The following is a 15297-nucleotide window of genomic DNA, read 5'->3' as shown; positions in this document are numbered from 1 at the left end:
GGCTCGCGGCACGAAGCCTTTGCGGGATGCTTTGAGCTTCTGATAGAACTTGCGTGTATCTTGAGAACGGCACAGCTGTTCCATCTCCTCGCACTCCGCTTCTTCCAGGCGGCGTTTCTTCTCCTGAAAAAGGCGGGTCTGCTGTCTCCGCTTCCGTCTATAACGTTCCACGATCTGCCGGGTACCTTGCTGCAGCGCGACCGCCCGCGCTGCGTCCTTCTCCTCCAGAATCTGTCTGCACTCTTCGTCGAACCAATCGTTCCGTCGACTTCGACCCATATACCCGACGTTGTTCTCCGCTGCGTCGTTAATGGCTGCTTTAACTGTACTCCAGCAGTCCTCAAGAGGGGCCCCATCGAGCTCACCCTCTTCCGGCAACGCTGCCTCGAGATGCTGCGCGTATGCAGTGGCGACATCAGGTTGCTTCAGTCGCTCTAGGTCGTACCGCGGCGGTCGTCGGTACCGAACATTGTTGATGACGGATAGTTTTGGGCGCAGTTTTACCATCACCAGATAGTGGTCAGAGTCGATGTTAGCGCCACGATATGTCCTGACGTCGATAATGTCGGAGAAGTGCCGTCCATCAATCAGAACGTGGTCGATTTGTGATTCTGTCTGCAGTGGCGATCTCCAGGTGTACCGATACGGGAGGCTATGTTGGAAGTAGGTGCTGCGAATGGCCATATTCTTGGAGGCGGCGAAACCAATTAGTCGTAGGCCGTTTTCGTTCGTCAGCCGGTGAGCGCTGAACTTTCCAATAGTCGGTCTAAACTCCTCCTCTTGGCCAACCTGAGCGTTCAAATCTCCTATGATGATTTTGACGTCGTGGCTTGGGCAGCTGTCGTACTCACGTTCCAGCTGCGCGTAGAATGCGTCCTTATCATCATCAGTGCTTCCGGAGTGTGGGCTATGGACGTTGATTATGCTGAAGTTGAAGAACCGGCCTTTGATCCTTAACCTGCACATTCTTTCATTGATCGGCCACCACCCGATCACGCGCCTTTGCATATCGCCCATCACTATGAAAGCTGTTCCCAGCTCGTGTGTGTTGCCGCAGCTCTGGTAGATGGTATGATTACCTCTAAACGTTCGCACCATTGATCCCTTCCAACAAACCTCCTGCAGCGCTACGATGCCGAATCCACGGTCCTTGAGCACATCGGCGAGTATGCGTGTGCTCCCGATGAAGTTGAGAGATTTGCAGTTCCACGAACCGAGTTTCCAATCGCTAGTCCCTTTTTCGTCTCAGTGGTCTTCGCCGATGGTGATGGCCCCGCTCCTGTCTTTTGTTGATTGTTCGATGCGTATTATTTTTTTTGGCTGGCTTGCAGGGCCTGACACCAAACTGCCTAAATTTCCGGAGGACAATTCCTCCTTCTTTCCGGTGTACCATGGTGCACAGTTTTACTTAGAGTCCCTCGCTGGCACTCGGACGATGATCAGCCGCCCCTAACATGGGGAACAAACGCTGTTGTGAGCCGCTCCTAACATGGAGAACAAACCCTCAGTAAGATTTGCACCTCCGAGAGGAGCAAAGCCCCCCCCACTTCCTGTCAGCATACGACCATAGTTCCCACCGGGGTTGGTTACCCGATCTTCCCTAAGGTTGCTCGTATCCCGGCCAGCACCGCGGGGAGGTAGGGATAGGAGTTGCTGGGTAAGAGGCTAAGGACCGCGAGATGGGGTCTATTTTATTCCTTCAGGTACGCGAAGTACCAATGGTACGCTTTACCCAGCATTTGCCGGCGGAGCTCCTACCGGAAATTTTATTCCCGGCGATGGTGTGGGCCGCGCGGTCGTCGTCGTCAGCATCAACAGCACTGAGATGGAATTTTCTTGCGTGTCTCTACGATGGCGGCTATGGTGGTGTTTATCTCTGCTACGGTTGCGTCTGAAGTGTCATCAGTGAAAGCAGCTCTTTAGCCATAACTTGAGGCGAGAAAGAATTTTGATCAAAGTTCATATTAATCGCTTGGTGATGGCTGATAGTTTCCGTCGGTGGCGGAATTACGACCGTGCGTCAAGGACGCAACAAAAATTTATTCGCATGGATAGCATCAATACCAGTGAAATTTCCCCTCAAGATTATTATTTTAGTTGATAGACTGCTACTTGTTTCAGGTTTAATTTCCATCCATGCAAATACATTTTTGCAGCCTCTCCTTCCGACGCACGCTCTTCGTTCCTACCGATAGCGTAGGTAGCGCTCGTAACAGGATCGTTGCGACAGAGAATCCAACGATGGCAATCTGTTGCGGTGTAGCGGTAGAACCATAGAGCCAGCATCTGCATTTGAGTGAAATACTCTTGTGATATTCTGACTATCGGATGGTTCTGTCCTTTTCAGGGCATTAAATTTTTCATTGGAGGAATTCGGTTTGACTGAGAGTAAATTCATGAGATTGTTGCAATAAATCGGCAGCAGTAACGCAAAAATTCATAAGATTCAATCCATCATTCGACTTCTGCAGAGTAAGTGATTAAAAATCCATCGAAAGAAAAAGACGCTATTAGCGTTTGAAATCTATCCTAATTTCGCGACGGTCTCGAATTTGGAAATTTCCGTTTTACATCCTGTATCTGAGTCTTCCCCTTAGACTTAGTTTACGTCAAAAAATTATTTCTACTTAACCTTCCTTCCAAACATAATGGTGGTCCTGAAAAGAACCGATTCATTTCCACTTATGTGCCTCATCAACAGCACGACGTTGATTGCCAGATTCAACGATGCTGTTGGAAACACGGATGTAAAGTTGTATTGCTGTTGCCAGGACCGCCACCACAACTTGATGAAAAATTTCATCCGCATCATCACTCATAAATCTCAATCAACGAGCGCTCCCGTGCGAACGAAATCGTCCGTTCTCCGTGACATGCATAATGAAAATGACACGCGCACGCGAAACGCGGCGCTTTTTATACACAGGGAAAACGAAGCAGTGGATCAAAAGGCCCATACGTTACTGCAATCTGATGTCCGTGTTGGGGATTTATGAACGGAATTGAATTTTTCCCCCGGTTTGGAAAGAAATAACATTTTCAATAGTTTAACGTTGATAATCAACAGTATCAATAGAATTGGCAAATTGCTGGAGAGTTTCCGAATCTATTGATAAGCAAATGTCGAAAATCCATCGAAAGATAAAGACGCTATTACCGTTTGAAATCTTATATGATTTCGTGGCGGTCCCCAATTTGGAAATTTTCATTTTGCACCCTGTATCCGAGGCTTCCCCTTAGACGTAGTTTACGTCAAAACACGCTAGAACAAAACTACTTTAGTCCTCGATAAAACAGGGGGTGATCAAGTCTCCCCGGTGATCAAGTCTACCCACCTTCCCCTATTCTTGCACAGGCACTAGATTCTTCATTTCACCAAACTGTTTTACGTTGTTTACGTCGGGCGGTCGTGTCTTGTACACAACCCTTATGATTTTTCAATTGCATTATAAATTTATTTATCAAATATTATTTCATTCAACGAATATATGAAATAATATTTATTCATTTCGAAGAAAACCATTAAAAATATAGGCCATCATTCTTGTACATGGACGCATCTAGCAATTTTGTATGTACAGAATTATATAGATAATAATTTAACAAAATGTGTTGTTCTTTCCTTTGATGCATACCAGTCGAAAGATAAAACATATATTTGGATTCAGGTCAATTGACCACCGGAACTTGTTAATTCAAATTTGAACGGTGCAAAATGTCTACAATTGGTAGCACAGTTGAAAATTTACCATTCAGAAATTATTAAGTATATGCACCTACTGACTTTTCATAACAAAATTCCCGAACATTTAAACGAAAAGATGATTAGAATTAAACAACTTGATCAACATTGTTCCTTAGATTACCCACTCAAATAATTCATATACATATATGCGACAATATGTTTCATTTTTGACGTAGGACTTACGTCTTTCTTTACTATACTGGGTGTCATTTAGATTTTTGGAAATCGAGTGCGTTACGCTGGAAGGGAAGATTTCTAACGCTGCTAGCGCCTTTATCTTTCGATGGATTTTGAAGATTTATATATTAATCGACTCGGACACTCTCCAGCAATTTGCCTATTTCATTGAAACTTAAGATTTTTAACGATAAGCTATTGAAAATTTCAATTCTTGTCAAAGCCAGCAAAAATTTCATATGTAACCAATCCCGTGCATTCCTAACACGGACATCAGAATGCGGTATGTCACGAGCCTTCGGGTCCAACGCAAGATTTTCTTTGTATATAAAAGAAGCAGTGTCTGCCGTGCGCGAGTCATTACATTTCTTGACAGCAGCGCGTACTGACGTGCTTTTTGCACGCGCATTTTTCGTTTCGTTCGTTCGTTCGCTGTGTTTACCTACACAGCATGCAGACGCCAGCGGTACAACTGCCGGTGGGTCAGCGAATATGCATGAAAAAAGTAGGCGCATTTTTTCGTAATTTACTTGATGATGGTCGGATGCAGTGGTGTCGGTTGCGATGGATGCGATCGCTCGGAGTTCACGGCTAGAGGCCGATGATGGCTGAGGCAGCGATGAAGAAGGGTGAAGATGAATTAGGGATGGTGGATGAAGAAGAACAAAGTTAGAGAGATTTGGTCTGCTCATCCACGAAAAGTGATGGGGTTCATAATCCATATGATCCCGGGATTGGTACGAGTCATGGCATATGACTGACCATATAGGGTAACTGTCCTATTTTGGACCCCTAGAGGAAGTGCATTCCAATATATGCTTATATCTATTGAAATACAGGTTCGATATGGGCGGAAATGACACCATTTCAAAGATGAAAGTCTTATTTATGAAATAAAAATTCGAAATGGGCTTCAGTTATTGATAAATTACTGAAATATGCCATTTTCTGAAATGAAAATATTCTTCGTTTTGGACAGTGCAACATATTTTGGACCCCCAAATATACACATTTTGGACACCCCCAATTTCGTCTCTTCAAAATCTATTTTACTCTGGTTGATTGAGCCAAAGCAAAGTCTTATCTTTCGATTGGCTTGCATCAATGAGAAGATTCCTGCGTTTTAAATTCACAGTTCCGACAAAAACTTATTGTGTGCGTTCTGATATTTTCAGCAATGTATACTTTTAATCGTAACACATTGTTACGCTCGCCTTCTTGAACTTATTTCCTCGAAATTTCATCACACTGAAAACCAGTGAAACAGATGCTGAACAATAGTAATTTTCTGAAGCCAATGGGGGAATTAGCAGCGGCATTGTTCTTAGTTCAGAAATCAGAAAAATGTCGCCAGGAGGGTCCAAAATGTGTAGGGGTCCAAATCAAGTTGGTTACCCTATTGTTGTGCTTGGTACTAAACGACACGTACATTGAAACATGGTTATACTATAACAGTTCTGATTCCCTGTTCTTTAGAAACAAATCAACTACGCTGATGAAAATTAAAAATTTGATTAAAATAATTACTTTCATTTATTCGCAGAAGGCATTTGCAATTGAAGATGCACAATCAGCAGTAGTGTTAATATCCATTTTAGATTAGAAAATTTCGCTGTTTTACATGTAAATGTTTCTAAAAAGTCCTCAAAAAATAATTTACCGAGGAATATTTAAATGAACATTATCTTATTATTTGTTTTTTATTTTATGAGAAATCATATTATTAAACTTTACGTAGACTCGGAGTTTGGATTCAGAATTTTAAATAATTTTTCGTTGACGTATTAGAGTACCTCCTCTATTTTAGTAGGGTTACTGCTCATTGACTTGTTTCTGTGAATTTTTCAGCATAAGCACGCATGTTAGCAAAAAGAAACAACGAAATTGGTGCTGTATTTCTTTGTTTGGAAAACAGGACAGTTCCCTAAAATAGCACATTTTGCCCAAATCTGAAAATTTTATTAATAGAAATTTCTAACTTCAAATACTATTATCCATAAGAAATCTATAAATACCCTACATTTGCTTGAGTAAATAAGGGATTAATAGTTAGAAACAAAGGAATTCTAATTATGTATTTAATTATTAGTTTTATTTCAAGAAGTTTCGAATAAACAAATTGCTAATAATTCTACACAGCATGGAAGTTGTCGTTACCAATATCAATACCTATAATCAAACTCCATAGATCCAAAAGTTAAAAGTTAAATGTAAATAGGTTACGTTTATACAAGTCCTACGTCTATTCGCGGTTATGTTAGAAACATTACCCATTGCTTTTTCAAATGGCGCATTATTAAAAACAACAAATCTTTCTAAAATCGTCATTGTCGTTTAAACAGCCGAACAGTCTGTTTGTCTGGGTAAACAATTTTCCTAGCGGTCAAAACCTCTTCTTGGATAAATAGTTTAAGTCCTGTAAAGGACTGTTTGTAATTTATTCTTGAAGTCCTGCTTACTTTGCCACCAGCGCTATAGAAAACGATGCATGTACGCTTCTATCGCGGGCGGAAGTCGAACGTTGCAAATTAATATATTTGTGTTTGGTTTCGCGCCACCTCCGATTCTGCTTATTTTTCCATTCGTCCGGACATTTTTGAGCATAATTCCAGGATTCTGATGATATCCACTGAAAGATAGACGAATGGCTTCAGTGGCGATGCGGCCGATGAGTCGTTCCTTTTCCACGGCTGGTTCATCCAACTGGGAGCTACTTTCAGTTTCTTGATTCGGTTGACCTCCGAGCAGTTTGCACAATGCTAATAAATTGACACAAATTATGATGAAAAATACCCTCCATTTCGTATAGCTACGTAGTCCTACGTCACCTTTGCGTACAACCCGATTGGGCTGCACCTTTGAGTTTTATTTTCTTCGTTTACTACTGCACACTTACTTGCTGCCTGCATTCATGGGCAATAATTCAACACTTTCAACTAGACTTGATTGTCCACGACGATGTTTACTGTGAAATTATCGCTCTTTCTCACCTCTTGTTCGTGTTCACGGGAGGTGTACAGAGGGCTTAGGAATGCACGGAATTGGTTACAAATGAAATTTTTGCTGGCCTTGACAAGAATTTAAATTTTCAATAGCTTGTCGTTAATAATATTAAGTTTCGATGTAATTGACAAATTCATGGAGAGTGTCCGAGTCGATTGATATATAAATCTTCAAAATCCATTGAAAGATAAAGGCACTAGTAACCTTCGAAATCTTCCCTTCCAGCGTAACGCTCTCGATTTCCAAAAATCTAATGCCATCCAGTAAAGTAAAGAAAGACGTAAGTGCTACGTCAAAAGGTGCAAGAATGATGTTTTGGATTGTGCTTTCGCAAATTTCTATACAATTGAACGTGTGAGCATTTGTTTTGGCACTTCGACAAATTTGCGCGGTACTCTATTCTTCGATGAGAAAAGCAATAGCATTCAACAACATTAGCGCAGCTAATTCAGATGCCACCGGTATTCTGCAGAGTGATATCCTCAGCGATAAACCATCCTCCAATGGACATGGTTTGTCGCTTCAAACCGGCTTTCATAGAAACATAATTAAAAGAAATAGCAGACATGAATGAATGAAAAACAGTCACTTCGGCTCAATACGTCCGGGCAGGGTGAACACGACAGCGCCGTAGCAGCGTCAGCTGATTCAATAAGACAGCATTCATTTCAGAGCGAGTGCGCTGTTGCCTATTCACTTCGGGTTGGGGCAAAACAGTCAGTCATATTCGACATAGGGGAGAACGGTCCAGAATGCGCCCCTTAAGCTTTTTCGATGTTTTCGCCCATATAAACAAAAATACCCAACCATTTCAATGTATAGGTGCAAAATTTACAAACCCAGCTACATTTCACAATAATCTCCTATTCAAAGCAATAAGGTTTTCATGACTTTCTAACGCATTTAAAAAGTGTTTTAAAAATAGGCCCTGGGGTAAAACGCCCGAATAGTGGTCTAAAATGACTCAATTTCAAGTAAAATGATGGTGAACGCATGGTTGTTTGTTTTTTCTAATGGATTGAACTACAATCTTACGGATGTGGTGGAAGAATGGCAAATCGTTAAATTTGAGTGAATATGAAGGTGTTCCCGTTAACGGCAACAAGACTCGGTTTCCGAGAATTTAAACAAACGCGCCCAAAATACGTTGTATTTATTTTATTAGACTTGTATGTTAAATTTTTCCTGAAATTTGTAGCAAACATTTGGAAATTTTATAATAAACGATATCGATCCTAAACTCATATTCTTACTCACGTTTAGTGTGCCTTTTAATCGTAACGTCCGGTAAGCGGTCTCGTACGGTAGCTACTGCGATCTCTATCTGTATAGTTCAGTTTTGCGTTATTGGAACATGCCAATTTTTACAGCTTTATAATAATAATGATTACCTTGTTTTGTGATAGGTGTTCCTAACTGCAGAGATCTGAATCCGTGGTTTAGCACTAGCTGTGATTACGAAACAACTGTGATTTATATCTGTGATAAAATAGGCTATGTAAATTCGTACTACTAGTGTTTAAGATCTTTTTAAGTTCAATTCACCTTGTAGATGCACTATTTCCCCGTGATCAGGTCTATGGCAAAATATCAATGCGATCCAAATAAGTTCACTTGCTTAACTAGATTTTAAAGTAGCTAGGATTTTAGGATTTTAGAATAATTATGGCTTTATCAATTTCAACTTAGTAAACAAACTCTTCTTTCGCTACTCATACATATTTGTTTCTTATCTATGCTATACGCACCGAGTATAGACTCGATATACCTATATGTATTGATTTGTTTCATTTTCGTATAATCCTTACTATCTGCATCTTGCGGTGCTGACGGTGGAAACACAATGGGCTCGGAGGCGCTTTATGCATTTTGCGTAACAGTCCCCCCCAGTACACAAGGTCCAGATTCTTGCGTACTCTTGGTTGCGCCGACGTCCAGGACCGCAAGCTTTACTGCTGGGCGTACATAGATGTTAGTGGGTGTCCTCACGGTTGCGCTACGAACTTGTCCATCTTTACAGCTCACGTTCACCACGCGACCTTTTGGCCACGAATTCCTAGGAAGGTCTGGATCAGCGATGACAACAACGTCACCGATTTCGATCGGTTTTGTTGGGTAGTACCACTTTGTTCGACGATTGATAGATGGCAAGTATTCCCGTAACCAACGTCTCCAGAAGATGTTGGCATAGATTTGCGAAGATCTCCAGTTGTTTACCAGCGTAGCGGGGCTACCATCGTAGGCGACTAATGGCTTTGAGCCACCGGAAGAAACCAACAATAAATGATTGGGTGTTAGTGCTTCGTTCTCGGCATCGTCAATGGGAACGTAGGTGAGGGGGCGCGAGTTTATAACATTTTCCACCTCTAGAAGGCTGTTTCGAAGGACTTCGTCGGTTGGTGTTCTCGGGAGCTGCATATGTTTTAGGATTTTTTTTAACGGATTGCACCAGTCTCTCCCAACTACCACCCATGTGCGGACTACTCGGCGGTAGAAAGGTCCACTTCGTATGCGTAGTGATCAACTCCTGCATCAGTTGATCTTGATCAAGAGATTGTAGCGCTTCAGTCAGCTCGCGATTCGCACCGATGAAGTTCGTTCCCCTGTCACTAAACAGTTCTAAGGGTGTTCCTCGCCTGCACATAAAGTTTCGCAGAGCCATGATACACGAACTTGTGGTGAGGGAGTGTGCGATTTCAATGTGAATGGCACGTACCACCAGGCATGTTATCAATACGCCCCACCTTTTCTCGATCCGCCTACCCACAACGACTTGAATTGGACCGAAGTAATCGATTCCAGCGTAAGAGAATGGACGAGAATAAGCTGCAAGACGAGCCAGCGGAAGATCAGCCATTGCGGGTGGTTGCGGTTGAGCTCGAATGTTTTTGCAGTATTGGCACAGTCTTCGTACTTTGTTGCATAAACTTCGTAGTTTCGGGATCCGATATATCTGACGTAGTTCGTTGACAATCGTTTCATGGTTGAGGTGGTGATAGCGTTCGTGGGTGAACCGTATGATTAGCGAGGTTATCGGATGTTCCCTTGGCAGAATAATGGTGTGGACAGCGTCGTGATCGACGAACTGGCAACCAGCTGCTCGTCCTTGCATGCGAAGCACTCCGTGGTCATCAAGATACGGCGAGAGCTTGTAAAGAGAACTACTTCTGGGAATTGTAGCCGTCTTCTTACCTCCAGATTCCTTAGACTTTCGCAGCAAAGCTACTTCCTCGCTATACGCATCCAGCTGAACTTGACGGTAAATGTATCGTTCTGCTTCGATCAACTCTGTCTGTTGGAGGATTCCGGTAAATCGTGTTCTCTGCTGTAATCTTGCTCGCAGGTTTCTCATGAATCGGAGTACATATGCGATAATCCGGAGAAGCCTGCGCCAGTTAGAATAATTGGTGAAATTGAGAATTGGTTCACGAATGGTATGGACGTTGATCGTAGCTATCATTTCAGTGGTAGTTTCACCATGAACGGACGGTTGAACTGGCCAGGCACTCTTCTGCTGCCACATGAATTCCGGTCCTCTAAACCATCTGCTGGATGGCGAGAGATCAGGTATTTTCTGCCATTTTGTACCTTCGTCGGCTACGTTCGTTTTTGTTGGAACCCACAGCCACTCTGATAGCTCGGTATCTTCTAAAATTTCTCCAACCCTGGCAGCAACAAACTTGCTGTATCGTCTGTGATCCGCACGTATCCAGCAGAGAACGTCCCTTGAATCGGTCCAGAAGAACCTTTTTTGCACAGGTACACGATGGGTTTCTCCTATAGACTTCGCAAGACGGGTTCCAATCACTGCACCCTGGAGTTCCAGTCGTGGAATTGAGACGTACTTCAGTGGTGCGACTCGGGTTTTAGCCATAACGAATGCACACTCCACAGAACGGTCTTCTTCGAAACGGAGATAGGCGACTGCTGCGTAACCTTTCTCGCTGGCATCAACAAAGACATGCAGCTGAACTTCGTTAGTCACGATTGACGATGAGGTCATCTTACGGTAGCATCGAGGAATGCAAACTGTCTCAACTTCAAGCAGTACGTTAAGCCAAATTCTCCATTTCTCCAGTAGCTGATCGCCTATCTGTTCATCCCAATTAATTTTTGAACGCCAAATTTCTTGTAGCAGAACCTTTAAGTACATTAGTACATGCGCCAGGAAGCCGAGCGGGTCGTAGACTGACATTAAAACCCGTAGAACTTCCCGCTTCGTGGGGACTTGCTCTCCGGATAACAGCTTCTGTTGGCACCGTTTTGGAATCTTGAAAGTAAATGTGTCACCGATAGTGTCCCACCACATTCCAAGGACCTTTTCGGTCGCCAAGTCTCCATCCATGTTCAGATACTTTTGTGTGGTCCTCTGCTCGCCCATAGAATCAAGAACCTTTTTGGAGTTCGACAGCCATCCTCGGATCTCGAATCCACCCTCTGCGTGTATATAACAAATATCCCGCACGAGTTTCACGGCTTCTGCTTCGGATTCGACACTGTCGAGCATATCGTCCACGTACGTTCCTTTGCATATCGCCGCCACTGCTTCTGGATACTGGTCTTTGAACCGAGCTGCGTTCAGGTTCTTGACGTACTGTGCACTACTTGGAGAGCAGCTTGCACCGAACGTCATCACCTCCATCACGTAAGTCGAAGGACCTCCTCCGAGGACGCCATCATCCCACAGGAATCGTTGACAATGCTGATCGGTAGGATTGATCCGAACCTGGTGAAACATTTCACGGATATCTCCTGAGACCGCTGTGCGGTATTCACGAAACCTTTGGAGAACTTGCTGAAGCGGTGTAACCTGATCTGGTCCCTTTAGCAGAAACGAATTGAGAGAAAGGTTTCCCACTTTAGCGGCAGCATCCCAGACGATTCGAAGTTTATTCGGTTTATTGGGATTCACCACGGGAAAGATCGGCAGATACCACGAACGTCCAGAGTACGTGGCTTCCTCCTGCGCTGAAAGTTTGCGAATATATCCTTTCGCTTGGTAGTCTAAGATTTTTTCCTGAAGAGCCTTGGCCAGCACTGGTTCCCTAGCCATGCGCTTGCTCAAGCAGTTTTGCCTTTTCAGGGCCATGGATTTGCTCGACGGTAGTCGAACATCATCGTATCGCCATAGCAGACAGGTCTCGTATCGTTTATTATGCAAAACCGTGTTTTCTTGTAACAGTTTCATCGCTCGTTCGTCGTCTTTCGACATCAACGGTGTTCCATTGAGTTGTACTCCGAGACTATCGAGGGAGAAATAACTCTTGACTGCTGAATGCAGTCCTTCGCATTGGCAGATGTGGTAGCTATACGAAACATCGTTTTTCGCATCCTTTTGTCCTGGCAGAAAGGAGCACGGACCGTAGACCACCCAGCCTAGCCGAGTTAGTACAGCCGTCGGCTGGTTCTCACTTCCTTCCCTGGAATCGAGTGGATACTCCAATCTGGAGCTGTCAACTCCCAACAGAATTCGGGGTTTTGCTACAACATAAGAGTCAATTGGTAGATCTGTTAAATACTCGAAATGCTTCGCTAGCTCGGTCGCTGACATTGACTGTTCAGGAAGATCTAGGCTACGTACGGTATGCACCTCCGGAAGGTGGAAGCGCTGTCCTGATTTTGAAGCACTGGAAATGTCCGCTGAGAATATAACCGAATCTTGCTCATATCTTCCTTGCCCTCCTGTCCACGAAATGCACAGCGGAGACTTCTCGCCGTTGAGATTGAGTTCCTTCCACAAACTGTGTTCCACCAGTGTTGTTGTCGATCCTGCATCCAGGAAGGCGTATGTAGTAATCGATCTTCCTTTGCCGTGCAGCGTGACACGCACGTACTTCAGCAGCACATTTGGCAACGAGCTGTGATGCGCATTTACAGACGCGTTCTGTGCTGGAGCGCTTGGTGACGGCTTGTTGTGTTTGCTGTCGTCGTGCAGCAACCGGTGGTGTAGAAAGATGCATCCTCCCTGATTGCATGGAACTTTCATCTCACATGTTTTGAAGTGCTTCTTCAAACACTTTCGACAGAGTTTCTTCTCGTTCACTAACGCCCATCGAGCATTCGGCGACATTTTCAGGAAACTGCTGCACTTTTCAAGGCTATCACACATATTGCCGCATGCCAGACACTTTTTACGATCGACTTTTTCCTGCTGATGGACGGAATGCGCATGGACGTAGACCTCATCCTTCCGGACTTTCTTCTCTATCTTGGTTTCTGGTTTCTGCGGTTTGGTCCATACAGCAGGTCTAATCACCTGACTTAATGCCACAACCATCTCCCCCAGCCAATCGTTGAAATGCAATAACGTAGCAGCTCCAATCTCCATTCGATGGAATGCCCACTTCATTTTCAATGCCGATGGCAGGCTATCCTCAAGCTCCTGTAGCAATGCCACGTTGTACAATCGTTCGTCCAACTGACACACTTGTATAGTCGCGCAAAGGTTCTGAACTGCGACGCCGAAGTCAACAATGGTTTCCATCTTCTCCGCCTTCGGTGGCGGCATCATCCGAATTCTCCGGACCATAGTCTCCACGATGGATTCTGGATTACCAAAGAGAGTTTTCAATCGGCTCATGATCACTGGAACGTTGTCGGGGTGTAGAAGAAGGCTTTTAACGGCGTTCAATGCCTTGTCATGTAGACTTCTCTCGAGACGATCGAGCAGCTCATCGTTCCTAAAACCACACATTCTAGAAGTTCGCTCGTATGCTGCAATGAAACGTGGCCAGTCCTCAGGATCCCCACCGAACTTCGGAAGATCTTTTACCGTCTGTCTTGCAGCTAAATGGCCACTATTCAGCGGCATAGGGTTGCTATTCAGTGGTGGCTGATATTGCTGCCGTAATGTGGCCAAATTCTGTCGTGGAGTTGACGTCGTTATCTGTGGTTGGTCGACGTTCTCAGGCATAGCCCCGGAAAATGGGAGATTCTGGGTGAACTGATGCTGGTAATTCGCCGTCGGATACACTGACATCCTGATCGGCTGCTGAGACGCTACGGTGTATACCGGCATCGATGGCGAATTGGATATTACGGCTGGATATCCACAAACTGGTGGTTGGTAGCTCGGCAGAAATGCCGGGATGCTCCCGGCGGGTCGCAAACGCTGCATATACCTGGCCCCAGGAGCATAACTCCCGCCAAGTTGCTGTACGGCACATGACTGAAGCTGAGGCTGAATCGAAGCAGAATATCCGGTAGATTGTTGAAAATTTGCTGACACCATTGGAACTAAACCGGACGGCACAACCGTTTTTCGCAGAAGCTCGTCGTAAACCGGTAGGGGTGTTTCGTCCATCGCGTTCCCTGCTTCTTTGCCTGCATTCTCCGTTTTCTCCAGCCATTCGTTGATCTTCTCGAGACTTACGTCCGTTTCCGCCTCAGAGTCACTATCTTCCAACATTTCACGCTCCAGCGCTAGTCGCTCTTCCAGTTGTTTTTTCTCCAACGCCTGCCTTGCTTCCAGAGCCTTCGCTTGTAGTTCTCGAAGTTTTGCAGAACGCTTTGATGACTTCGATGATGCTTTGTTGCTTTTACCAGAGGTCTCCCCATTATTGGCGACTGCCTTTCGCAACGGGTCGATATTCCACGCTCCATCTGCTGCTGGCGCCTCCGGAACAACCTTCTCCACTATCTGAACCCGATGTGTCTGCCTCGGACCACTGTTCGATTGCTGGGCCACTTTGAGTCCAGATGTACCCGCTTCCAACTGCAACTTCTGCTGCTGCAACTGCAACTTACCCATCTGCAACTGATTTAACTGCTCCTGCTCTCGCTGCTGCAGCTCTTGTTGTTTCTGCCACTGCTCAAGCTTCTTACGCTGTTCCTCAGACTGCTCTAGGTGTTTTTGTTGCTCCTGTTGCCACTGCTTTTGCTGCTGCTCAAGAAGTCCCATCTGGTCACTCAAGGCACGCCGTTGCTTATCCAGCGATGTCCTCACGCATCCGTTACAGCTCCATTCATAATCCCGAATACTGTCGTTCACATTCACACAATCGTAATGGAACCACACATCACACTCATCGCATTGTACCATCCGACCATTAGTACAGTCTAAGTCGATCCGACGGCACACTCCGCAACTCGCCCCCTCACCAGGAGATTCACTTTTGTTATTGGAACGCATTCCCGCACCCGCTACGTTTCCGCTTGACATTCCGGAACTAAACGAAAAATTTAATTTGTTCCCGTTAACGGCAACAAGACTCGGTTTCCGAGAATTTAAACAAACGCGCCCAAAATACGTTGTATTTATTTTATTAGACTTGTATGTTAAATTTTTCCTGAAATTTGTAGCAAACATTTGGAAATTTTATAATAAACGATATCGATCCTAAACTCATATTCTTACTCACGTTTAGTGTGCC

The 15297-nt window shown here is 44.5% G+C and overlaps 1 protein-coding gene across 1 annotated transcript; it reads right to left on the bottom strand.

The window, feature by feature from the left end:
* Nucleotides 1-9242: 9242 nt before the first annotated feature.
* Nucleotides 9243-15086, bottom strand: LOC134204461 (uncharacterized). Its single transcript, XM_062679287.1, has one exon. The coding sequence runs from the start codon at nucleotides 15084-15086 to the stop codon at nucleotides 9243-9245; it is 5844 nt and encodes a 1947-aa protein (XP_062535271.1).
* Between the last annotated feature and the right edge of the window lie 211 nt (nucleotides 15087-15297).

The sequence above is a fragment of the Armigeres subalbatus genome, unplaced genomic scaffold (genome assembly GCF_024139115.2).
Source record: "Armigeres subalbatus isolate Guangzhou_Male unplaced genomic scaffold, GZ_Asu_2 Contig597, whole genome shotgun sequence".
NCBI classification, from domain to species: Eukaryota; Metazoa; Arthropoda; class Insecta; order Diptera; family Culicidae; genus Armigeres; species Armigeres subalbatus.
This window is presented reverse-complemented; position numbering and strand designations above follow the sequence as displayed.